The sequence below is a fragment of the Eretmochelys imbricata genome, chromosome 3 (assembly GCF_965152235.1).
Source record: "Eretmochelys imbricata isolate rEreImb1 chromosome 3, rEreImb1.hap1, whole genome shotgun sequence".
NCBI classification, from domain to species: Eukaryota; Metazoa; Chordata; order Testudines; family Cheloniidae; genus Eretmochelys; species Eretmochelys imbricata.
This window is the reverse complement of record NC_135574.1, coordinates 199461168-199488133: the sequence shown is the minus strand read 5'-3', so window position 1 is coordinate 199488133 and position 26966 is coordinate 199461168. Positions and strand designations below refer to the sequence as shown.

Here is a 26966-nt window from a genome sequence, read left to right as displayed (position 1 = left end):
AGTTCCTTTAATATTCTTGGATGGAGATTATCTGAGTCCTCGATTTGGTCTCATTAAGCTGTTTGAGTTTGACTTCCAACTCAGCTGTGATAATTTCTACTTCCCTATTCTTATTTCTATTAGCCACTCTTACACTACCCCTAAGGTCCTTATTACCGTTATTAAAAACTGAGGCAAAGTATTCATTTAGGAGTTGGGCCATGCCTAGATTATCTTTATCCTCCAACCCATCTTCAATGCTTAGTGGCCCCACTTCTTCTTTCTTTGTTTTCTCTTTATTTATATGGCTATAGATAATTTACTATTGGTTTTAGTTTCCTTTGCAACTTTAAGCTCTCTTTGGCTTTTGGGAGTTCTCACTTTCCCCCTACACTTTCTAACCTTCAAGAGGTAGCTTACACCGCACTCATCCTTCCCATCTTCCATTTCCTGTAGGCGTTCTGCTTTCTCTTAATAAGCAGTTTGAGATGCTTGCTCATCCAGCTTGGTCTGCAACTCTTCCCTGCACATTTTCCCCTTTGCTTGTGATGCAGGCATCAGACAGCTTCTGCAACTTTGATTTAAGTAATTCCAAGTCTCCTCTACATTCAGATCCTTCAGTTCTTCAGTCCAGTCCACTTCCCTAACAAATTCCCTTAATTTTTTAAAGTTTGCCCTTTTGAAATCAAAGACCCTAGTTGCAGACCTATTTTTGTTTCTCCTCCCATTTAGTTTAAACTGAATTAGCTCATGTTCACTCAAACCAAGCCTTTCCTCTACAACCAGTTTTTCTATGAGGTCCTCGCTACTTACGAGTACTAAATCTAAAAGGGAATCACTTCTTGTTGGCTGGTACCTATTTGCTGAAGAAATCCGTCAGCTACCAAATCCAGGAATATCTGGGATCTACCATTATTAATAGCATTTGTCCTCCAGTCTATACGTGGGAAATTAAAGTCTCCAACAATCACACAATTCTCAGAAGTATTCATTTCATTTAAAATATTAAAGAGGTCTCTAACCATATGCAAATCAGATCCTGGAGGTCTATAGCAGACCCCAAGTGCTATCCCAATGGAGCCTTTGTTATCTTCCCCCCCCCCGGTGATTTTAACCTGAACAGATTCTGTTTTTTTTTCAATTCCATCAGTTCTGATTTCCTTACAGTCTACCTCCTCATTAAAATACAAATTCCTAGTAATGAATATAAACCAGAAGCTATCAATTTCCCATTTCTTCCATATAAGCTGCCTTCACTTCCTCTCTAAGCCACTATGTGTTTTTTGTTTTTTAAAGCTGCATGGATTTCTCTCAATTGTGGCTTTTGGGGCATCTAGTAAAACGTTCTTAAACAATTCTCAATTATCATTCACATTTTTCAGTTTAAATTCTTCCTCCCATCTGATCTGGCTCAATTATTTTAAGCACTGTGAAACTGGCCCTTTCAAAGCATCAAGTATATATATTACAGGTTTGGACTTTATTCTGTTCACACATACCAAATGTGATAAAGTCATGATCACATCTACATAAACTATCACTAATTTTCAGTTCTCTGATCAATTCCTCAGGTCAAGACAAGCTCTAAATAAAGACTTCCCCCATGCTGTATGCAACACTTTGTTAGGAAATTGTTATTTCTAGTACTTAGAAATTCTAAGGATGTTTTAGGACTGCCAGCACGAGACCTTTAGCATATGTCATTCAGATTGAAGTCTTCCTCACCCTATGATCACTAAACTTCCCCACCATCACAGATTATAGATAGGTGCTTTAGGAGCTGGTCATACTATCCAGTAGTGTGATTTCATGCTCTGTAGCAGACACCAACTAATACCCCATCTTGTACATTATCTGTTAGGACACTGATCCATAAGCATTCCAGACATTTTCTTCTACACTATCAATGAGTTGGAACAGGCTGTCACTTTTGATAACCCTCTCCTTTTGCTCATTCAATCCTTCCTAAATAGGTTATAACCATTGATTTTAATATTCCAATCATGGGAATCATCCCACCAGGTTTCAATAATACCAACTAAGTCAAATTTTTGCTCATAAATAAGCAATTACAATTCCTCTTGTTTATTACCCAGGCCTCTAGCATTGCTGTGTAGGCAATTAAAGATTTTCTTCTCTTCACATCTTTTCGGTGTTTTGGTTAATTTTGTTCTCAACCTATTGATTTTATGCTGAGTGCATATTTGTTTCCTTTTGTTATTGTGTAACTCCTTCCTGACTACTCTTGGAACAAAGAACACGTGTTACAAGATGGTGTACTGTATTCTGGACGTATTGAAACAAAGAGACTTTGAGATCATGGCAAATAAACAATCGACTCTCACCTCTCAGAGCACAGTTGGGCTAAAGTAATCATTGGATGCATAAACAGGTGACTACCAAGTAAGAGTGGAGAGGTGATATTACTTCTGCATACAGCTTTAGCAAAACAGTTACCAGAATATTGTGTCCACTGCTGGCAAATCCACTTCAGAAGAAGAGGTTGAAAAATCGGAACGGTTTCAGAAAATAGCTACAATAATTTCAGGCCTCGAAAACACATCTTATAGTACAAGGCTGAAGCTCAATGTATTTAGTTTATCTAAGAGAAGATTAGGCGGAGCCTAGGTACCTACATAGAGAAGATATTAAGAGCAGAAAAAGGTAGAACGAGATCCAATGGTTAGAAGTTTAAACCAGACAAATTCAGACGGGCTGTGTCTACATTATAGGCTGTGAGTATGATTTCCAGCTCATGTACACATACTTCCTGCTCGCTCTCATCTGAGCTAGCACACTAAAAATAGCAGCATCACCACAGTAGCACAGTCAGTGGCCGTGGTGGCACAGGCTAGCCGCACCAAGCACAAACCAGCCTGAACCCCGTGGGTACCTACTGGGGCGGCTAGCTCGTACCATCACTGCCACTGTGCATGCCGCTGCTGAGCTGCTATGTTTTTTGCACGCGAGCTCAGATGAGAGCGAGTTGAGTATGCGTACGCAAGCGGAGAATCACACCCCTATCTTGTAGTATAGATGTAGCTTTGAAATTAGCTCAGTCAGAAGTTACAGGCTTGATTCAGAAATTGGGTGAGGGTCTGTAGCCCACATTAATGCAGAAGGTCATACTACATGATCAGAACATTCCCCGTTGTCACTAATTTCCATGAAAACCTCTACTAATTGAATTAAAAGACTAACTGCCAACTCTATTTGCTGGCAGCAGTAGTGATCTTTGGGCCAGCCACTAAAAAGGAACAATAATGAAACTGTGGTTACATATGCAGGAATAGCTCTTTTTACAGACAATATACCTAGATATACACTTGGCAGGTTCTTTCTAAGCGGTAATGTGTGACTGGTTATCGCTCCAATTCTCAAGCTGCTCCAGCTCCAACATAAATTTATATTCACAGAATATCAGGGTTGGAAGGGACTTCAGGAGGTCATCTAGTCCAACCCTCTGCTCAAAGCAGGACCAATCCCCAATTTTTGCCCCAGATCCCTAAATGGCCACCTCAAGGATTGAACTCACAACCCTGGGTTTAGCAGGCCGATGCTCAAACCACTGAGCTATCCCTCCCCCCACAGTTTATATTAATCCCCACGCAGTTGTAACTTATGGACAACTAGCTATGATAGTTAAGAGACCATACACTAGTTGTCTATTGGCACAACATGAGCAGAAATCTGCTGCTCCACCTTCTCCCATTTCCCCTTTCATTGCTTCTACACTGGGGTGCAGAGGGAAAGTCCTGGTGTAGAAGCCAGGATCATTAACACACAGTTACCGTCTGATGAAGGAATTATCAACTTGGTAGCTGCAGCCAGATTCCACCCCTTTTGCAATGCTCAGGCAGCATAAAGGGGCTGGAACAGAAGTGGGAAATTTGGTCTCTGGGTTCTATTCTCACATCTGCCACAAGTGACTGTTAATCATTCTGTAAAATGGTGGGACTTGTCTCCCTTCCAGAATAGCAATGAAGCTGCAAGGGTTGCAATGTGCACAGATTTTATTATCAATCAGCAGAGGAGGCAAGACAAACATATGGTCTTCTGGTTCCCGGACCAGTGCAAATTCTCCTAGTCCAAAGAGTATTTTGATGGGAGAAATGCAACAGTAGCAGGAAGATGAGAATGACTCATTTTGTCTGTGTGACATCTGTCTGGAGGCACAGCAGGGGGGGAAGTCCACAGCGTAGGCTGAATAATTAGGCATTTCAGGAGCAAACATGTTAAGTACTACTGTGCACACGCAAATGTCAGTGCTGTAGCTTTTCTGGATTGATTTTCATGGGGGGTTAGCCAAAGGAATTTCTGACTCTAGGAGCCTAGAGACCCTTGGCCAATCTGCCAAATTTCAAGTCCATGTTCCAAACCATCATACACATTTTGGTCTCCAAGAATGAAGAGGTAAACATTCTTATATAGCACATCTTGGCATGCAATGCACTGAGCAGCTTTAACAGCAGGATGTATGTGCATGCATCTTTCTTGACCAGAAATGTGATGCTCTATATTGGGAGAGAGTGTTTTAAAAATATTTTAAAAAAAAGAATCCAAGCAATTAAAATGCAAATATTACTATTATCTACACTCTGTCTAAAAAGGGCTCTGGCTCCATAGACCAATACGGATCATATTTAAGTTCACAAATGGCAATTTAAGAGGCATGGTCTCACCCACAATTTTCAAAAACAGAAAATATTTACAACTTCCACTCTGTCCCTCCCCCAGAGCATTCCTGTATTTCAATGACAGATGCTTCTCTTTTACGCCAAGTGCCCCTATTTATGGCTTTCAATTGGTAGTAGTACATGTGATTTTTATTTCACCCCTTGCTTGGTTCATGAGTTTAGCACCTCCTGTTCACAATAAAACTATACAAAAATCTTCTTACCTAGTAGAGTCTGCTTTTCTTGTAAAGAGTCAGGCTCTGCAGAACATCTGCAAGATCGAAGAACTATCACTCCACCGAGTACACCATCTTCATTGGCTAGAAAAGGTGAACCTAGGTAGAATTGGGTGGTAGAGAAGGAGTTGTTACTTGCAAAAGGATGTTTTTTTAATTTCCCACCCCCCCTTTAAACTGGCCACCTAAGGCGGAAGAGCCAAGTCATGATAATATTTCTATATAAATGTCAATTTCATTCCTCTATTGAGAATTACCATTATTTCTGCTGGGTAAATGTTGTAGTCACTTGATGGGTCAGGAAGACCTAGACACTGTCTATGTGGTAAAAGTAACACTGAGAAGTGCCAAGGCAGGTTTAGCATGAAGGGCTGAATACTCATTATTTTCTTCAGAATGAAAATACAACCAGATTAAAGGGTAAGAACATATATAAAAACACCTGACTGACAAGCTTTGATCAGCTCTTCAAGGCCATTTAGCATCCTCTTGCTTGGCTGTCTGGTGCACAACTGCAAAGCTCTGATTTACTACCTCAGAATATATTTCAAACAAATAAGATACAGCGTTTAACACAAATATTTCTAGTAATGAAATTCTGAGGGTAACTTGAATATTTCAATTTCAGTGGAAGTTGCAGGTGCTCAGACTTTAGTATCAGACCTCAGAGGCCCAATCACATTCCCCATGAAATTAACGTTTTGCCGTCAATTTCAATTGAGGAAGGGTCCATCTCAAGTTGGTGACATATAGGATATTGTGATTTAAGGAGGATTATCACACCTGAGGAGACCAAATAGACAAAACCAAATTGATGTTTGATCAAACTACATTTATTCCAAGAAGTTAGGGAATTTTTGATTTTTAAGTTTACCATAACTATTAAATCTTAAGTTTATTCTAATTTGTGATTTTTCCAATGCCACTAACAACCAGTCCCCCCCTCCCCCCGGCCCCACAAGCTTCAACACACAAGGTTGCAAGCACTCAATGGTACCTTCCAGAATATGAAAGCTGTGCTGGGAAACCAAGAAATGTGGAATTTAGGTCCCCTTACAAGAAAGTGTTATGGTTATAATAAAAGACACAAGTGATAGAAAGCTGACAAACACAGTGTTAAAGTGACACTTATACTACACTGCCTTAACTCTGCCAACTTTCATCCCTGCCCAGAGGAGTCTATAGGGAGTATGCTTTAATGCTGTGCTGTTTCAAACAGCACTATGCTAAAGCACGTTAGGAAACCTTAAGTGCGTACCAGGCAAGGTCTACACCGACCAATTAATGCATAATACTTTATTTCACTTTAGAAATCACCCCAACAGCGGACATTATCCCATCGTACAGATGGGCCCTTAGTTTCACCACCGATTCACTCAGGTAGCACCTACAGTCCCATTCAGAACTGGGGCTCAAATGTGGTAGGTGGTGTGCAAACTCACAGATGGTACCTAACCCCAAAAGTTACCATCCCTTCCATCTCGCCATACTCTAACTAAACATAACTGGTTGATAATATAATAAAATCACTAAATATATTTGGGTTTAAGGCTAATGTCCACCACTTCCTAAAAATTTCCGTATTTCTAGAACAATTTGCCATCCCATATGACATGTAAAAAGTAAAGTCTCAAACCTGTCACTGGATTAATGTGGGCAGATTCTTACACCTATGCAGTCCCACTGAAGTCTAAGATGCTCCATGGGGACGTAGGGGTCTACACTAGGCAGATCAGATGGCAGAACCGGATCCTAAAACGTGTTCAGAAATCGATGCCTAAGTGTATAGATGTATATAATGACATAAGTCTAGTTATCGAGGTTTGTTTCTGATATCAGTTACACCAATGTAAATGTAGAGCAACTTCCTTCATTTCAAGGGAGTTACTCTAGATTTATATTAGAATGTCTGAGATCAGATATTAGCCCTGAGGGCATTTGTGTACCATACATATTCGGGGTGTTTTGTTCTATTTTGGTTTTATACTTTTATCTTTAAACACCTTAGGGCAGAGGTCCCCAAACTGTGGGTCATACCCCACTATGGAGGAACATTTGGGGGTGAGGGGGCACAGCAGGGCCTGGGCTAGCCCACTGCGGGGGGAAGGTAAGGAGGGAGCGCCACCCAGCTCCATTCCTGGCCCCGGCCAATGGCCCCATGCCTGCCAGTGGGATCCATGCCCGGTGATCTGCACCCGCTGGCGGGATCTGCGGGGCACAAGGTAAAAAGTTTGGGGACCACTGCCTTAGTGCATCAAGCTAAAGAAAATTAGTCATGTTATCACATGCCATACTTACCAGCATCTTTTAAAAAAAATAAGGCAAAATATATTTACAAGAGTCTCTATTTAAGGTAAAGGAACTGAAAATTTAAGTTTTATGATTCTATATCCATTTATTCTCACATCAAGGGAATTAAAAACTGAACCGTAGTTTTTTGTCAGAGTTGAGTAACGAATTACCACTGGCGATAGACTGTCAAACTGAAAATCAAGTGTCTGAACATTGTGGCCCTTCCATCTTTAGAAGCAATACTGAAGATTTCCATTTCTGAATAAAGTTGGGGACATTTTTGCTATTTTTCCAGTTGGTTTACTTTATCCATTTGATAGCACTTTGTGTATAGTCAGTTTGATTGTTTCCCTGAATAGTATCTGCCTTACTGAGAACATTCTGCCATAAAAGCATCAACACAAGAACTGACAGACCCCTTACAAAAATGGCTACTAATGTGTTCTGTAACTTTTCTTTGAGATATGTTGCACATGTCCATTCCACTTCAAGTGTGTGCATGCCCAGTGCACCAGAGCCAGAGATTTTTCCCTTAGAGCCAACTGTTGGGGTGGTGCATCCACTTTTAGCACTCTTGTGCTGCAGTTCAGTGGTATAAATGGCAGAGCTGCCCCCAATCCTCCTTAGTTTCTTCTTACCGGCTAGAGACTCCGACATAGAAGGGAAGGACAGTGGGTCATGGAATGGACATGTGCAACACATCTTGAAGAACAACAGTTACAGAACAGGTTAGTAACCGTTTTTCCCTTTGAGTGATTACACATGTGCATTCCACTTCAGGTGACTCACAAGTAGTTCAGTCTGCAGAAGGGTAGGTTTCAGAGTCTACCTTAACAGTGATTGTAGAACTACACATCCAAATTTTGCATAATCTCTGGATTTGCAGAGATATAGCATAGTGACTTGTAAAAGTATGCACTGATGACCATGTTGCAGCTTTACAAATGTCCCTTATAGATACTTGAGCCAGGAAAGCTGTGGAAGCTTCAGGAGCCATCAGTACTAAGTGGCTACCACAATCCAGCAGTTGCTGCACCGAGGATATTGGCATCTCAGCAAGGTACAGTCTTGAAAGCCCAGAGGGCTATTTTGCAGAGGTTGGTACCAGGGAGCCACACTGACACCGTACCTTCCATATCCAATGCTCTGCTAGTAGATGGTACTGGAGATCTCAATCTTCCCGTCTTTGAGGAATGTGCTATTTCCTTGGCACTGGAGAGGGGGATTGGCGCCTTCCCTCTGACAATCTCCTTGGCAGGGGATGGGGACACCACAATGTCTGCAGGGGCATTTCTAGCCAACGTAGAAGTATTGGGTGCCTGCACTGAGCAAGAAGGTTCTGAAGTTGGATGTGAAGCTGCCTGCATAAGACTGTGGTGGATGCTGTTAAAATGAAAGCCTTACTTTACATTTCAAGTGTTTGTGTTTCTGTATCTTTAATAAAAGGTTAAAAGGCTTTTTAATGGTGTTTGCGCCATAGTACTAAGCAGGCGGAGGTCTCTGAACTACTCCAGCAAACAGCCCAGTTATGCAGTATGTGCACTTAACGGGAAAATGTTAAACTCAAAAATGGCACCTTAGACAAAAAGTTTTGAAAAGAGTATTTTCCTGCTATCGCTCCTGTTAACTAGAGCAGTTTAAAACGTTATAATGTTATAATTCAACAGAATGCAGTAGGCAGTCCAATTCCACACGATTATAGCCCACCAGGTGGTGCTGTAAAATATAAGGCTGAAGGCCAGGTGACTTTAATCTGATCACAAATGCAGCAATCCTTTACAAATGCACTGTCTATGCATCTCATTTTTATGTTACTAACAGAAAGTAGCATTTGCTGGTGACAGGCTTGATGCTAGTACTATGACAATTAAAGAACAGCTAGTGTCTGGTGTTGTAATGACAAGTCATTCCATATAAAGCAACACATCCGAGTTTCCTTATTTTATTTTTAAAGTTCCTGTATTGTGGATCAATGGTGGAAGACAGCTTTACTACATACAGTACATTTTTGAATAGTCTTTACAAATGCACCAGGTAAAGCCCCACGTTTGCAATGCAAACAAAGTATTTAGTTGTCTGGTTTTTGTACATTCAAATAGATGTGCTTGCAAAAAAAATTTTAGACTTTAGGATTGAATTTTAGAAATAATGGGCTATATTTTTAAATGTCTAATATTTAGATAGTGTATGTTTTTTTAAATTATCATGGTAGATAAAGAGAAACTGCTTTCTTGTTAACATTGGACTCCAAAATTTCCAGTATCAAAATAACTTCACTTTTTCAGCATAAGGGTAGACATCAGTAGGATTCGCACAAGTGTCAGTTAACAAAAACCAAACATAATTAGAGTCAAATTCTGCATTGGATGCATGTGAGCACTTTATCTTAAATAAAAGTTCCACATGAGTACTTAAGGGTAGAGTTTAGCTCATTGATACTGATCCTGGAATGGACGTAGCATCCTCAACCACTAACTAAAATGGGACTTGAAAGTTCAGTAACATGCTAGGAGACGCTCAGTGCCTGGCAGAATTGGACCTTAGTGCAGTATGCATCACACAAAAATGTGTCTTTTTTCCCCATGGCGGTGCTTCACATTAAAATAAAATAGATTGTGTTGTTTCAAAATACTAAAACTGGCTGAGATCCATATTGTCTGAAGAATAGCCTCATTTACTAGTCATCAAAATATTGGCTACTGGGCCATCTCCAAAGAATGTTGTTTTTTTTAAAAAAAAAAAAAAAAAAACCTTTACACCCATTATTTTAACTAGAGTTAAAATACTGTAAAAATACAGTACAATACAACCACATATGAACATCTAGCTAGTCATTACAATTTGATATGGAAGAATTTGAAGTTCTCCTCCCAGAAACGAGAATGCCTTGTTCACTTTACATTGATTTGACAAAGTAAAATATATGTTTGATATTCATATATTACTGTTGAACCCTGATTTATAAGCGGCACAGAAGCAAATATTAAAAAACCAAACAACTTCTATACTACTGCAAGACAGGGCTGTTCAGTGCTAAGTGAAGATGGGTAGGCAGTAAAGCATAATTGTGTTGGTAACAAAAGTTACCTAACTCTGTATAACCACTTAGCATGGCCATTATAGCTCATAACATTCTTGTGCCTTCAGCATTAATTTTTCAGAAATGTTCATCCTTCAGCACTTAAAACCAGTATGCAAAAGAAATGTTTGCAAATAAAGCCAGCCACACATGCCTTTACTTTCCCAAGTAAATTCACCTTCTTTAGATGCACCTAAAATTGTTATCCAGCAGCTAACGAAATTTTTAGCAGCATGAATAACTGATGTAAAGTTGTGTTCCCACTTAACAAGAGCCCCAGCTGTAGATTTCTTTCCTTGTTATAGAATTAGTGCCAAAACATTTAATGCTACATTTTCTATAGGCCCTTTTCATTTTCACAGGGATTTGTTTGCTGGAACTTATTTGGAGTCTCAGTCAAAGTTACAGTACATTCCTTTACCCCAGGTACACTTACTGGCCTGCAAGTAAAACAGGAGAAAGGAGGAGAAACAGTACATTTAGTTGTGGTTTTTTTTTCCACAAAAGCCTGCTCTGAGTTGTTAACATTTAAAAATATGTAGAGTGGTTGCTCCATATGGACTATTAGAGTAGAAGTTCCAAAATGGTTTTCATTAGCTTTTAATTCACTCACGTAGCATCCTGAAAAACTCGCCTTTGGGCCTGCAGTTTTCCATTCTCAATCTCTGCCCAAAATATGATTTTTTAAAAAAAAGTTTGGCAAAAAAAGTTTTACTGGTTTGCAGTTCTTGGAAAGTGGAACAAAACAATCAAATAAAACACCATTTTCCTCACTGAAATGAGGGAGAGGGAACTAAAAACTGGCTGAACTTGGAAGCTCCAAACTGAGTATGTGCTTTACGAAAGCTTTATGAAGTGATTTTAAAATAATACAAAAATATTTAAAAATTGATACCAATGATGTGTGGTTGAAGATTTCCTTAAGCTGAAACTGCCCTCCCAAAGAGTTGCACTACACAGCCTCACATGGCTAGCTATTTTACAGCCCTATCCTGAAAAAACTCTGTACATACTTAACTGTAAACACATGGATAGTCCCGTTGTCTTAAAGTTAAGCAACTGTTTGCAGGACTGGGCCCTCTGCACAGGCTAGTTCAATGAACTTAAATGGTCAGAGCTTTGTTGGCATTTTGTAAAAATCCTGAAGTTAACTTTGGATCTGCTCCCTCTTTGCTGTTCTCAATTTTCTATTAAGTTTTCTTTAAAACTAGAGAATTAAATATATTAACATAGCTTTTTGCAACAGTCAGGTTGTTGTAATGGAACAGCAACCAGCAAATACACAAGTTATAGTTCAAACAGCAAAAGAAACTGGGCTGCATTGTTCATAATTTTGCTGTTGTGCTTATGGCTTTCCTATATTATATATGCTGTAAAACACAAAAGACATGCATCATAGCTGTACCATTATTGACATGACAGTAGTCCTAGGCAGGCCCTTGGAGCAGGTCTAGATTTATCTGTATTATAGTTTCATGTAGCGGTCCCAAACAAAATCAGGGCTGCATTGTACTAAGCGCTGAACAAACCTATTAAGGAACAATCTGAAAAGTTTATAGTATGGACAGACAAGACAAAAGGGGGAGAATGGAACTGTTATCCCCATTCTGCAGGTCAGGAATGGAGGCAGAGATATTTACTGATTTGCCCAGGGTCACCCAGGAATTCTGTGACTAAACTAGGAACTCAACCCAGGTCTCTTCAGTCCAGCATCTAAGTCAGAAGGCCATCCCCTTGCTTATTCATGGCAGTTAGAATGCTGAGGGCTACCAGTAACATTCCTACTGTAGAGCTGCACTAGTAGAAAACTAATAAAAGAAAAGTCTAGCATATATAGGTAAGGCCTGCATGTTCAAGTTTCTTCTGTAGAATACATTTCTAACCAAACATGCAACCCAAAATTGACCGGGGTGAGCACAATGGCACATACAAAATAAGGGGTCACTGAAACATCGTATCTCTGCAGATAGCAGCAAGTTTAGCATGTTTCAACCCAGTTATTCTGATAGCTGAAGATAGATACTCTTTTACAAATCTCTTTAGATAGAGTTCTTAATCTTCTGATCCACATTATCTACTGCGGGTTACACACTATTACTGTACATGTCTAAAACAGGAAAATGCCCCTCCCTACTGCAACCCATACACAAAGGGAGGTGAGACGTCATTGTTGAAAACTGATTAAAAGAGGAGGTTACTTCCTTGTAACTGGAGGTTCTTTGAGATGTGTGGTCCCTGTCTGTATTCCACAGAAGGAGAGAGGGACCACATCTCAAAAAACCTCCAGTTATAGGTAAGTAACCTCTTCCTCTTCCTTGAGTGATGGTCCCTATGGTATTCCACTTAGGGTGATTAACAAGCGGTACCTAGCTAGGAGGAGGGTGCGAGGAAGACGATACAACTGTATGTATGGTGAGATGCAAGGTTGCTGACGGCTCTCTAAATGAACTCAGAAATATAGTTTATGCAAAGACTGAGTATGAATGCAACCAGGATTCCCTCCTCATAACAATCTCTGCGGCCATGGTGCGTGAAGATGTGTCCGCCAAATCTACAGTGACCTTGAGCGTCATCCTTGCAACTAGTTTGCCTTCCTCTAACATAGTGTGGAAACAGGCACAGTCCTGCTGGGGAAGCTTGTCAGCGAAGTCTTCTAACTGGCCATAGTTCAGAAAGTCATATTTTGCTAGTAAAGTGAGGTAACTGGAGATCCTAAACTGAAGGCTGGCTGAAGAGAAAACCTTATGACCTAGGAAGTCCAATCTCTTACCTGCCTTGTCAGCTGGAGCAGAACATGCATGTTGTTGCCTGGCCTGTTCCGTTGCTGCTTGAATAACCAGAGAATTGGGTGCAAGGTGAAAAAAACTCAGAAAAACCTTTGCCGGTACAGTCTCTCTTTTCCACTTCCTTTGGGCTGGGTGTACAAATTGTCAGAGTACTCCAGACAGTGCAAACCGGTTGGAGAATGGCATTGTTGATCAGTAGTGCCACCCTGGCTGGTACTGATGCATGCAAGATATCGAGTAACTGATGTTGGCTGTCCTGCACTTCCTCCAGGGGGAAGTAGAGAGCGTAAGCCACTCTCCATAACAATTCCTGAAACTGGTGGTAATCATCCGGGGGGAGGAAGGAGTTGACGACACTGCTGCTTACAGAGATGCTGAGGGGAACTGCTCCAGTCCCGGTGGTACTGTCAGAGTAAGGCTAACCAGAGCACCCTCCAATTCCAGGTTCAGATGTCTACTTGACGAAGGCCGGAGTGGTGAGATGGGGGACTCCTCTTGGGCAGATTGGGAAGATTTTGAAGGTGGATACTGTGGCCAAGACCCCCAGTACAGCCAAACAGGTGGATCTAGCCATTGCTGCCGAGGGCCCCTCAGAGCGGGATACCAAGGGCACCTATGTTGAAGAAAGGGAGGGTAGTGCTACTGAGCCAGTGAAGCCTTCTGACATTCATGGCGACGGTACGGACTTTGTGGTCCGTCCAAGTTCTTGGATGTTGAAAAGTCAGATCGCTGTTCTAAAGGCAGTACCGTCAGACCCGGGTGAATCATAGGGGAGTGGTCAGGAACACTCGCTGAAGGAGGTAAGTCCAATGTAGGAGAGAATACTCTCTTAGGAGGAGAGTGCACCAGGAGACGTGGTGATCTGACCTCTTCCCGGGCAAATAATTCATGAGGTCTGGGTGCTGACTGAAGCCTCCCTGGAGTCAGCAGCATGTGTTCTGCAGTTGGAACTGGAGCTGGAACCAGAGCAGAGAACTGTCTCAGAACTGAAGGTTCCCTTGATATTGGCGGTACTGATCCAGAAGGGGTACACAGCTCGGTAACCGGGACTGATGGGTCTGGTGTTCTATGCGTGTCTGTGAGCCTTGGAAAGCGCTGCTTCTCCATGGCTGGAACTTGTGGAGGATGCAGTGTCCTTCCGGGGCCTTGAGGGAGACTTACCGCCATGCTTATGCACCTTTCCTTGCCTCACGACTAGGTCCTGGAACAGGGTCCGTAGTGCTGGTACCAGTGAAAGCAGACTGGAGCTCCAGAGTAGCAGGTGCGCTCCTCGATTGCTCAGGCCAACGTACTGGGGGAGGAGGGGTCTCCCAGCCAGGATCCCACTGCAGCCTCATGGTGACCTCAATGCAGATGTTTCTTGAGGTGGAGAACCCGGCCTTCCTATGTACGGGCTGGGAAGGAGAGGCAGATACTGCACCTGGATGTGATGTGGGCCTCCCCCAAGCAGTAAAGGTAGTGTTGGTGCTTGTTGCTGACTGAGAATAAGCAAGGGCAAGAAGTGCAGATCTTGAACCCTGGCATCTTTGGCATAAAACAGTATCCAATCATGGGTGCTGGGGGGTGGAAGGGGGAAAGGGGAAAGAGAGACGAGCAAAACAGCGTCCCAAAGTCCTTAAAATCCTAAAAACTACTACTAACATTAAAACTACTACAAAAATAACAAAATACTCGCTATATACAAGAATAAAACAGCTGTTTTTGTGTTTTAGAAAATGCATCACATGAGACAGAGAACAGTAGAGGCTCTGACTTGGACCATGAGGAGAAACTGAGGGCATGGCTGGTCCAGCACACCCTTTATCACCTTGGATGAACCCATGAGGTGGACCAAGGGACACTATACTTTCAAAACCTCTGGCTCCAGACACATGATGCATAAGTATAACTCTTAGTAGAATATAATAGGGACCATCACTTGAAGAACATATCCTTACTGCAAATTGTTTAGGTAAACAATGTTTCTTATTCACTTAATTAAAAGGAGAAAAGAATACATTCATATTTCCGTATTTAAAACATTTTTGGATAGGTACACTTATTTTCTCATATTACTACACTACTATAGCTGTGCTAAAAGAGTTGCACATATTTTATAACAACCAGAAAGACAGCGTACATGAAGAGTTCCATCTGCTCAGTCTAGCTATGTTGGATGCTAGGTAGGTTTGATACCACACACACATCAGGGTCAGCTATCTCAAAGCACTGATATAAAGAAGATCTTGAAACTGTTTTAGTCCTACACATGTTCGTGCTATGCACAAGGGACTTGACTTTGTAAAGTGCTGAGTGCCCTCAATGCTTCCTGAACTTGAAGTTTCGAACATATTTTATCCTCTTAGATCTAAAAACAGCATCTGTTGCGAGCAAGACATTAGGGAAAAAAGAGGCGTACAGACTGCTAAGGGATACATTAACAGCAATTAAAAGGCACACTTGGCAGAGCATTTTTCATATTTGTTCAGCTATTTTTAGAAGTTTTAAAAGACATGAAAATTTGAAATGTGTTTTACTGAAATTTTATCCTGTATATTATATTCACCATGATGTGTTACTAAAAGGATAGGATCTAATAGTACCCACACTGATTTTACTTAATCCACATTGGGCTCTTTGTATATACCTTAACATAAAATTAAGACTTTAATAAATGTATTCTATACTGGTTGCCTGAAAATGTATTTTATTACAGTGGAAAGATGCAGATGCTACGCAAATCTCTGTTTGGGCCATTGGTTTGCAAACTGCAGAGATAGGACCAAATTCTGCTCTCATACACCAACACAGGTTTACCCTGGCATAAGAAGGAAGAATTTGCATACAGTATCCAAAGATATAAACCTGATGAATCAAGCCGTTAAATATAACAACCCACCCCAGTGAAAAGACAACGTGCCCTCCAGTAGCTTTGTGCAACAGACACATAAATTATGTTTTAACATGATGGACACATTTTCACCGACTTAACCTAACTTCAGAATTTAACAATTCAGCAATTTATTCCTATTTCACAGTTTGGAAGTGCTATGAAGCGATTTCTTACATATATTTGTGTGCCTTATTCTTTTAATCTGGTCTCCAAAAAATAAGCAACCCAATTTTCACAGCTCAGGACTCACTGCTCCCATTGAATTCAGTGGGAGTGGCTGAGGCTGAGCGTCAATGTAAAGTTAGGCTAAAGCACACAGGTTTCCTCTCAGAAACTGCATGACAAGCAAGTTCTGTCTGTAAAATGAAACCGTGTAGGTAACCGATCAATTTTTAAGGGAATCTAATCCTTATGAAAGGTTGTTAGATTACAACCATCAGAGCTTGATCCACAGAACTGGTATAAAATAGTGCAAGGACACGATACTTGACCCTTCCGGTTTGCCTCAGACTTCAGCCCTGCCCTGGAAGGACAGGTATCTAGGATGGGCAACTTAGTTTCCAAGTCCATTTAAAACTTAGTCTTTGCCAAGACTGACAACAACAGTGCCCAACTGTTTTGGTTTATTTGATGATGGTGGGAACCTGCCTAATAGAAACCTAGGCTTGATGCCAACTCTTCATTTAGAGCATTAAAGATATGATATTGGATGATAGTGGATAGGTAAATCCATTCTAAGGCAGATGTAGTGTTCCATTTACTGTTACCAGCTCCATGGACTAGCCACTCCCTCATCAGGTGCATTGTATTTAGATCTACTGTCTTCCATGCTACAGGAACCACTACTAGCTCCCTTGTAATTAACTTTTTATGTCTTGATAATTTGGATGTAAACATTTACTATGGAAAGGTATAAGCGGCAAAACTGTGTTAAGCAGTACTGATACAGTGCAAACAAAGTAACACTTCCCAGTTTTAAATACTTTTGTATTACGTTACTAAAGAAGGTTCAGAGGCCATTAGTCCACAAAGATGTTCGTTTTGTACTATGCCACTGGACTTACTAAGCCTGTGCACACCTCAAATTGAAATGAAGTCATTTGCCCTGTCTATGCTGATGTTATGCATCACATTAAACTTAGTGCTAAAGCTATACAGGGTATCTTTGATAAAGGTGATTGATATGAATACACACTAAACGGAGAGTCAGGTTTTGATTTCATGCACCTTCATTTGTTAAATATGTAAGCACAAGAAAGCATCTGGATCCAGAGATCTCTAAATTTAACTGAAACTACCACAGCAATTTAAAATAAGTTGGATTTTTAAAAAAGCTGCAGCAAAAATTTGTACTCTGCTTGAGACTTTACATGCCAGATTTTTAAAGATATTTATATAGTTGAATATAGTGCACACCATTAAAATACGTGTTAATTTAGGAGAACCGTGAACAGACCCTTCCATACAGAAGTAGAAACAAGTCCTGCTAAAGCACCTACAGAAAGGTGTTTTTAAAATCTCTCCAGTTTTAGCAAAAATCCTTAACAAAACCCACAAGAAAAGTGAGTGAATCTAAAGAGAGACAATTCCATTTAAGGTTTCAGAGTAACAGCCGTGTTAGTCTGTATTCGCAAAAAGAAAAGGAGTCCTTGTGGCACCTTAGAGACTAACCAATTTATTTGAGCATGAGTTTTCGTGAGCTACAGCTCTGATGAAGTGAGCTGTAGCTCACGAAAGCTCATGCTCAAATAAATTGGTTAGTCTCTAAGGTGCCACAAGGACTCCTTTTCTTTTTGCGAATTCCATTTAAGGAGCTGTATGCTCGTTGTCTTAAGGAAATGATGAATGTTGGAACAATGCTTTTTATTAAAGCTTTCAGCATTCTATTACTTATATTTGATATGTAGAAACATGGTATCTACCTGTCCACATATATTACATTAGAGCAGTGGTGGACAACCTGTGGCCCGTCAGGGTAATCCACTGGTGGGCCGCGAGACAGTTTATTTACATTTGCACAGTCGCTCACAGCTCCCAGTGGCTGCAGTTCACCGTTCTCAGCCAATGGGAGCTGCGGGAAGCAGTGCGGGTCGCAGGGATGTGCTGGTCCCCACTTCCCGCAGCTTCCACTGGCCGGGAACAGCGAACCGCGGTCACTGAGAGCTGCGGGTGGCCATGCAAAATGTAAACAAACTGTCTCATGGCCCGCAAGCAGATTACCCTGACAGGCCACAGGTTGCCCACCACTGCATTAGTCGGATATTTAAAAAAAAAACAAACAAACAGAAAGACATACACACAAATAACTAAACAATACTGCTTTGATGGTGAATACCTATGCATACAAAGGAGGATCTTGACAATAATTCCAGATTTCCAGTTTTACCATTAAATTTATTAATCAGATTACGGGCTGAAGAAAAGGAGTGATGTTAGCTTCTTTACCAGTTAGGCTGGAAGCTCTCTAAGGACCCCTTGGCCCTTTGGCGGTTTCATTTTCATGGCAGTAAGCTACAGAGCTCTGCAAATAAGGTGGGTTGTGGGCTTTCAGAGCAAACTTACCAATGCATGGAGTAAGTACTGGCAGACCCTGGCTCTCCAAGTTTTTCCTTTCCATATTAATAATGTAAATGGGTGTTAGTGTTTCTAGGTTGCTATTAAAAACAAAGTACTTTTTACTAGGTTTTTATAGGCTTCCAAATTCCAAAAATCAAAGACTTTAAACCAACTAATGAGTTTCATGGAGAAAATGAAAAAAGCATTTCCACTCTCTTTTTTAAAAAACAATCACTAGCCACCATGATAGGGTTGAAAAGGACCACCTGGCTCATCTAGTCCAACCTCTTGCATCAAGCATTAGAGTTTAATAAGGTGTTAACTAAAGTTTCTCCTGGAGCACACATTCAAAATGTTTTAGTCTGTATTGCTTCTATTAACTTTTTAGCCAGTTTTATTCCACAAAGGCATGTTAACAATCTTAAGTTTATTTTAAAAAACGTACATATACTTAAAATATGTAGAGTATGTTTACTGTTAATGTGTAGTATGTTTCTCTCATGCTAGGACTGGTACAGCCTTTCCTCAGTAGGATCTCCCCTGCTCCCATGGGAAAGGGGCAGCAATGCCTCTATGGCAGTTTTCTTGCCCTCCAGACCACCATGGATGCTGCAAAGGTTCTGGGAGGTGGGATGGCCTCATGGAAGAGCTAGGAAGCAGCCATGCTATGTAACTTTGTCCCCTGGCAGTCCTGTGGCTGTCTGAGCATGGACCTTTTTCCCATCAATCACCATGACCTGTGTGGTATTAGGAGAGCTCCCATCCTGGGAGCTCCAAAAAATGTCAAACCCTTCTCCCTACAGTGGGGTTTGCAAGGTTCCAAAAAATGTCAAACCCTTCTCCCTACAGTGGGGTTTGCAAGGTTCTCTCGGCAGACTTTCCTGCCAGAGTTTGCTTGGCTTTTTGAGCTATCCCTCTGAAGTTCTCTTTAGGAAGGTACAATCTTAGCAACTGAAATGTCACTATAGACATCAAAAAAGCCAAGCTTACTGTACCTTGAATCTCCATAAACAATCGCAACACATCTTCATTAGCACTGTAAACGAGTCAGTTACATTTAGTGTTCATAGCTCAAGTTTGTCTTCAGTCTACCTTGCTAAATATCATTTGCTACTTGTGTCCAGGGCACAGTCACAAAATGATTACAGAGAAGAGAGATTTCAACAGGATGGTCCATAGGATGGTCCACACAGATGTGGTTAGGACACTGAAGACCAGTTTGCTAAAACTCGTTTGTTCTCCCCATTCCTCACCCAAAATGTTTACTTTATAGAACAGTTATGATCTAGTATTTGAGAGTATTCAAGAACTTTAATGGCATGACAGCTCTTTTTTAAAAGGACACACGCAATATAAATTACACTGCCAAAGAGCAATGCCTAAGTTATGCGCTCGCAAACATCCCTATATATTCATGGAAGTGATGGTGTAGGAAGCACAGAGGATGAAATCCCTCTTGCTGAAGACCAGACTGACTTAATGGGGATTTGAGTGGTGCATAGGCCCTGTGCTAGCCCCTTCACAGGGGTAAATATTTCACTTAGAGTGAAAAACACGCTTGAACTATAAACGAAAGTTAAAAATCTATTTAAGGAACTCAGTATGGGTGTTTAAATCCTCACATCAAAAGACTAAATAGTAGCCAATTTTAATGAATATACTGATGTGGAGCTTCATTATTATTATTATTATTTAAAAAAAACCTGAAGATAATTTCTCATAAATCACTTACCGGATTTTTCCACCAGATCATCTGTAACTCATGTTAACTACAAAAAATAAAACAAAACAAAAACAACCAAAAAATCCTGATAACTGGTGATGTAGACAAAATTGATCAATTTTTCTAAACATATTTCTCTGCAGTCTATAAGACTCTGAAATAACAAAAGCATTACATGTTTAATTAGCATTCTAAATCAAGAAATTAGATTTCAAAACTTGGCCAGCCAGGAATGGGTAATCAGTGGTCAGTTTTCCTTCTCTCCCTCCAGGGAGAGGATGGCTTGTACACGAATGTATAAATGTGAAAGCACTAGTGAAAGCAAGGTCAATAGAATACTCCTTGGATTTGGAACAGAAGGTGTTGAAATTAACATTCTTAAATCCTGTGGGAGTCTTACCCTTACCATACAAGCCATTACCTTGTGCCTGAGGAATGGTGTTCTCAGTCATGATCTTCATCCCAGCACTTTAGGTGATTTTAAATATCCTGAGCCCAAATCATAAAATACCTTGAAGATAGAGACCAAGATCTTGAATTTGATGTGATACTGTATAGGAAGCCAACAGAGACCAGAGAGGACAGGTTTGAAGTATGTACCTGTATTATGTATTAGCTGAGGTTTCCAAATAGCTGCTGTTTTCATAACCAGGGTAGAATGTTTTGCTGTAGTCAAGTCAGGAGTAACAAGGGAGTGCAACAACTGAAGTCAAGGCATCATCCACCAGAGTTGGGTGCAGCCAGACAGCCAGCCATAGAAAGTAGAATGTTTTACTTGCAGAAGCTAGTCTGCAAGAGCTTGGTGTACTTAAAGAATTCAGAAGCATTCAGTCCTCAGCATGTTTTCCTTCTCCAATAAGCATGATCTCCAGTTTCCAAGGGTTCAACTTCAGCCGGGTAGTACTCATTCATAAATTAATCTCAAACTGGCACTGGGCAAGTCCAATCTAATGATTCTGTCATAGTGCGAAGATTAGGTAGATTATGCATTATCTTGACACTTGGGTTCACGATCTCTCACCATTTCTGCCAGTGGTTGAAGGTAAGCTAAAAGAAAATTGATCCTGTGAGACTCTGCACCTTTGCCACCAGATGCCATCTCACTTGCAGTTCCCCATCCAAACCCTTTAGGGGCATCCCTCCAGGAAGATCTCAAACAATTTCACTGCCTTTCCCTTGACCTCAGCATCCTCTCTCAGATGGGACAGAAGTATCATGAACAAATGCTACCGAGAGATCCACAAATATGAGAATAGAGGTCTGCCCATCATCCTCTGGCATCAAGAGATTGTCCATCACCACCGCTAATGCCATTTCTGTTCTATTCTATAGAACTTGAGCTATAACCCCACCCCCATTTAGTTATTTTCCATTGAATTATTTAATGTTATAGTTAAGCGTATCCAAAATGGTACATGCTTTCCAATGATAATTAACAAGAGCAGATCAGTTATTTCATGTACAAACTGTACCCTAAAATACATTAATACAGCAACCTAGGCAATAAAGATTTGAAAATATTTTTGCCTCCTAGGACTGAAAAGCAACAGATTCTGTTTATGGTTTTCAAAGGGTTTTCTTTAATACTTTATAAGAAACTCTAAACTACAATTTATAATATTTCCATGTGAATAGGCTGAATCTCCTGCCTGTGAGATGGCACAAACATTTACTCTCAAGTCTGCATTCCTCAAACTTGGCCACATTTGAAAGGAATGGATGAGTAACAAAATCCACTGTTTTGTATGAAAGATATTTGTGTTTATAGAACACCATTCTTACTCCGTGTACCAATCTACTGCTCTTCTATTTAGTATATTAAACCCATTCCATTTACAAAAGTCTAAATTTAATTTCCCCACCTCCTACTCAACCAGAAATTGTGTGTTATCCATAATAATTTGGCTCTAAACAAAGGGACGAGGGAAGCACATCACCTGCTGTTTAAACAGCTCCAAGTGTCTAAGGCAGGCTTTCCCTAATTGGAAGAATTCCCAAGGTTCTGTGAAGATTTCAGGAGTTCTGTAAACAGGAAGCAAGAATCTGATGGCAAAGGCCAAAATCAGCTGTTCATGGGTCCAAAATTTTTACTTTTGACCATTCACTTCAGTTCTGCCTTGCTAAACCATTCTTTTTCGCTTGGTCCAGAACTATTTTATTAGAAGCTTAATGTGACCAAAAAGTACGGGTTTAAGAAAGAGGAGCAAAAAAACCAGCCATGCTGTCTGGAGGAGGCTATTAACCTAATTTATCCAGTTATTTCACAGTAGAAGGAAAACTTGTATGGTATGATATAGCTTAAGTAAACTTTATATCAGCGAAAATCAAAATCTGTGAAAGTTCACAAGAAAATAAGAGTTACGTAGTTTAAGCCTAATATTTCAGCATAAATTTTCCCCTTGGGGTAATATTTTGCAAAAATTAATGCTGTGCCTGATTTTCAGAATTGCCAAGCACTCACAAAACTGCACTTAAGTTTGAGACTCCTCTGTTGATAGGTTACTGGAAGCAGTAATATTCATCTGGGTTTCCTGTATTCATTCACAGATACCAATAGGCATTAATAGTAAGCACGAGTAATGGATCAATATCTAACATGTACCAAATATTTTTTGGAAAGCAGTGACTAAGAATATATAATAAATAGGTTTTAATTACAAACAGGGCCTAATACACATTACAAAATAAGCACACAATTTTGTCTTCATTCTTAACCAAAGCAATAAGCATTTTGGCAATGAATGCTATTCATGTCATCTGCTTTTTTATTTGAGTCTTTCCAAGACTTTTGGAAACATGAATGAGTTAACTCTCACAACTCCTGTGAATTTGGGCACTATCATCCTTATTATAAATGGGGAAACTAAGGGATACCGAAGCAAAGTGACTAATTTAAGTTCACACAGCACACCTGGGACAAAGCCAGATTCTCTGACTTCCGATTATGCTTGTAATCAGAAAATCTTCATCTCCAGGAAGGATGATAGCCTTTAAAACCAAGTTTAAGCACAGTCCTAGTTCAAAAATGTTATTCTGTCCCACCTAACTAGATTAAGAACACACTTTTCATTCCACATGGACTTTATTTCTACTTTGCCAAAATCTGCCTCACTTAAACAGCCCCAAGTTTGTCACTACTGAATGGTTTTTCTGTTCATCCTACAGACCAGCTTGTTTATCTATGGCTTCTAGCAAACCTTTCATATAGTAAGATGTTTTTCCAATTAGTCACCAAGAGGAATAGCTGCTTTTGGCAGAGTCTCCTTAATGTGTAGTAAGTACAGAGGATCCAGGGTAGACATAGAAAAAAACTCAGATGCCCTATCACACAAAACTTAAGTAAATCTGCCCATCTTTCTCAGTCTTTTCTAATGCACCTGTCAGAGGTTTCTATGACTGGTATACCCCACAATAAAATGTATGTAAACATTGCTCTTGTGTTGGTATCGTCATAGCCTTACTGCGACAAATTAAATTAAAAGAAATCTACTTTTTTGGGACCATCTCTTTTCGCATTCTCCTTCAATATCCTGGTATTTCTTTTAATCTTTTCAGAATAGTTTCATTTAGATCAACTATTTTTAACTTACATTTATGCCCACAGACCTTATGTTTCCTTTCTCAAGACTTTTGCTGACTATCTTGTGTTTCTTATTCCTCAGAATTTGTTCCTTCAATATTGCACTATTCTAACCTATTATTTCATTCATGTCTTCCTCCACAGCACACTTTCGTTTCTCCTCCCAAAACCTCATATATAGCACCAAGGTCATGAAGTCCCAAATGTTATGCACTTACCACCTGGATCAACAGGGAAACCACAAATGATACCGTCCTCTCATTATCTTGTCCTATCTGGACAATCTACTGACAATACATTCCCCAAGACTTCTACAAATAAAGTTTACCTTGCAGAAGTGCTTGTTCAGGAGAGTCCCCTCTGAAACACACACACAAGCACAGCTTTTAAGAAAAGCCATGATGCAACAAACTGCATAACAAGTGAGGATGAGTAGGCAGGAAAAGACCCCAGCTCAGCAAAAGCACCTAACAACGTACTTAAGTCCCATTGACTTTAATGGGGCTCAAGTGCTTTGCTGAATCTGGGGTTCAAAGGACACACTGAGGACTCATCCTTCTAAACCCAGGAAAGAAACGATAGTCCTGTTTTCTCCACAATCCAGTTCCCATTCTTACTTTGGTTCCATTCTTCTCTCTCCAGCCTGTTCCTGCACCCTTGCTCTAAATATGTGGTGCCTTGACCTGTATACTGTGGATACAACCAGGAAGAGCTTTGCCTGTCCTGAGTAGCCAGCACTGAAAACTACCAACAGATAGGAATATTGAAGGGGTTAGAGTTTACTAAGGTTTTCAAGATCTTTACCAAAAAACATTTCAGTTTTCTCCATTATTCTCTTCACTATTAGCACCATAGGTGAATCACATAAAAGGCTAGGTAGCGTTCAATGTAATGATGTTCTTTAACATTGTTTCCTCTGAATTTAAAAGATTTCATACTAAAGAACACTGAATTTATATACCACATGGTCACACTGTCTGGAGTGGCTCATGACCACGAGTGCCTACTTCAGGGCAGACTGTCAAAAGCAGGACAGACACCCCAAAATGGTGGAATGTTCTATAATTGATATAGTGATCTGGGAGTTCACATTTGTTACCGGCTTGGTGAAATCAGTCTTATCATGGAGTCACAGACAGTTCCCTTAGACACTCTGGTCTATCTTGCCACCCAGGCAAGCTGGACTATGTGATAAATGGTCACTTATAAAAAAATTATAAAATATTGAGATTGCACCCAGTCCCAAGAGACCAGTTACAAATGCAGGTCAATTTCCAACCTAGATCTCACACCAAAAGACAATGTTGGCAGCCAATTCTACAGTAAACTAACTAATGGTTTATTAGCTAGGAGAAAGGAATGAGAGTTGTTGAGAGGTTAAAACAGGTAAAAATGTATGTATCGGTGAGTCAGAGTCTATACTTTGAAATGAAGAAGATGTAGTAATCTGTCACTTTTCCAAAAGTCTCTCAACACTACCCAGAAAACTCTGGGGATATCAGTCTTCTCATTCAGTTATTCTGCCCTGTTACAACCCAAACAGTCCAGAGAGGAAGAATTTTTCCTTATATCTACACGTACAGCATTTTCTCACAGAAAAGAAGCTGACAGGATGCCTACCCAAACTTTTTCTTCAATGGCGGAGAGAGAGGAATGCGTTTAGAGTCTTTGCTCTCTGATCATCACATATAATGTCCACTGACCTTCAAATGCTCAAGAAGTAGTACTTTCCTGTTAAAGTTCTTCATTTGCATTACACAAGGCTTCTTTCTCATTAGATGGGTTATTTAGTTATATAATGTAATAGCAAACATTTATATTGTATGTAACAGGATACAAATAAGTGAAAACCATGCTGGTAACATCCCATTAGTTTTCATGAAGTTTAAACACTACATACATTCTTACATATTTAACAATCACTTTGATCTATATGCCAATAAACGAGTGAACTGGCCTGGCTTCCAGCTACGAGTTTGTCAGCTGATGCCTAGGCCTTTGCCAGAGGTGGCACTTGGCTTACTAGCATCACACATGTAATAGCCATTTAAAAATAGAACAGTCCATCATACAAGATTGGTTCAAAAGCTTCTTACCACCAACTAACAGTAAGTTACTGGGGAATCATGGCATGAGTATTTTTGCTTGAAGTAATTAAAATAAACACAAATCAACCTAAAAGAATACCTTCCCCCCCCCATATTTGCTACTTAACTAGCACCTGAGCTTTTGGTCTGTAATCAGCTGGTTAGCATACAGTATTATTAAAGAACTATTTTTGTCAACCGTTTTCTTATGGGTTTGGTGTGCTAACATGAAAAGTGGTTAAAAATACGTGAAGTGTATTTTCCTTTATCCATCCTACTGCAAATCAAAAGAAAGTTCTGGGTCTAACAAAACTCTTATTTCAACTAGTAATGTAAGAATTCTACAGAGCATATAATGTCTTGAACTGGGCTATATTTAATCTTTCCCTTTACATTTTCCATTACAGTAAATTAGAACTGCAAAGAATGTTTTTTTAAGACAAAGATTTGGATCAATTTGCCTAACACTTTCACAATGCTGTTCTGAATTAGACAGTAATGTTATAAAATGGGTAAATCCTGCCTACAAAACAGCTGCTTGTCTTCGACAGATTACTGCCCAATTCTGTGCCACTAGTTAAATGGTTAAACGTGCTAAAAATATATTTGTGCTACTTTTAAGCAGACACCATCTTTGTTCTGTCTTTGTACAGCGCCTAACACAATGGGGTCCTGGTCCTTGACTGAGGCTCCGAGGCACTATTGCAACACAAATATTCTACCGGGACTTAAAACATTGCATCTCTCCCCATATCACACAAATTGCAGTGGCGATCAGAGGCAGTGGCCAAGATGGAGATCTAGCTTTCTACATGGAGAGGAGCTAATGGCAAGACACTTGCAGTGAAGACCCCATTGGCTCTAGAACTTGCTTTCCCCTTTGCCTTCTGAACATACTGTAAGATCTATCTTTTCACCTGGACATGGGAGAATAACATCTGAAGGGAAGAGTTTTGTCTTAGCCTAAGCTATTTATTACTGATCTTATTTATGCAGGGATAATTAAGCAGCATATTGATCATATACACATTTTACAAGAACGCAAATTTAGCATTGCAAGGGCACCTAGAGCATGGAAGGGGCATCTACTAATTATCTAA

At 40.1% G+C, this 26966-nt stretch overlaps 1 protein-coding gene across 10 annotated transcripts in view; it reads right to left on the bottom strand.

Annotated features, from left to right (window-relative positions):
- The window catches only part of TASP1 (taspase 1), a 156995-nt gene that overhangs the window by 30256 nt on the left and 99773 nt on the right, over positions 1–26966 (bottom strand). For 7 of the 10 annotated variants that reach the window (XM_077814073.1, XM_077814074.1, XM_077814072.1 and 4 more), the window contains one exon: positions 4880–4990. In XM_077814073.1, the coding sequence (XP_077670199.1) occupies positions 4880–4990 (111 nt within the window). Of the gene's footprint in view, positions 1–4879; positions 4991–20208; positions 20246–20620; positions 20711–20799; positions 21247–26966 lie in introns of those variants that run through there. The other 3 variants (XR_013345775.1, XR_013345774.1, XR_013345776.1) reach the window with 3 other exon arrangements.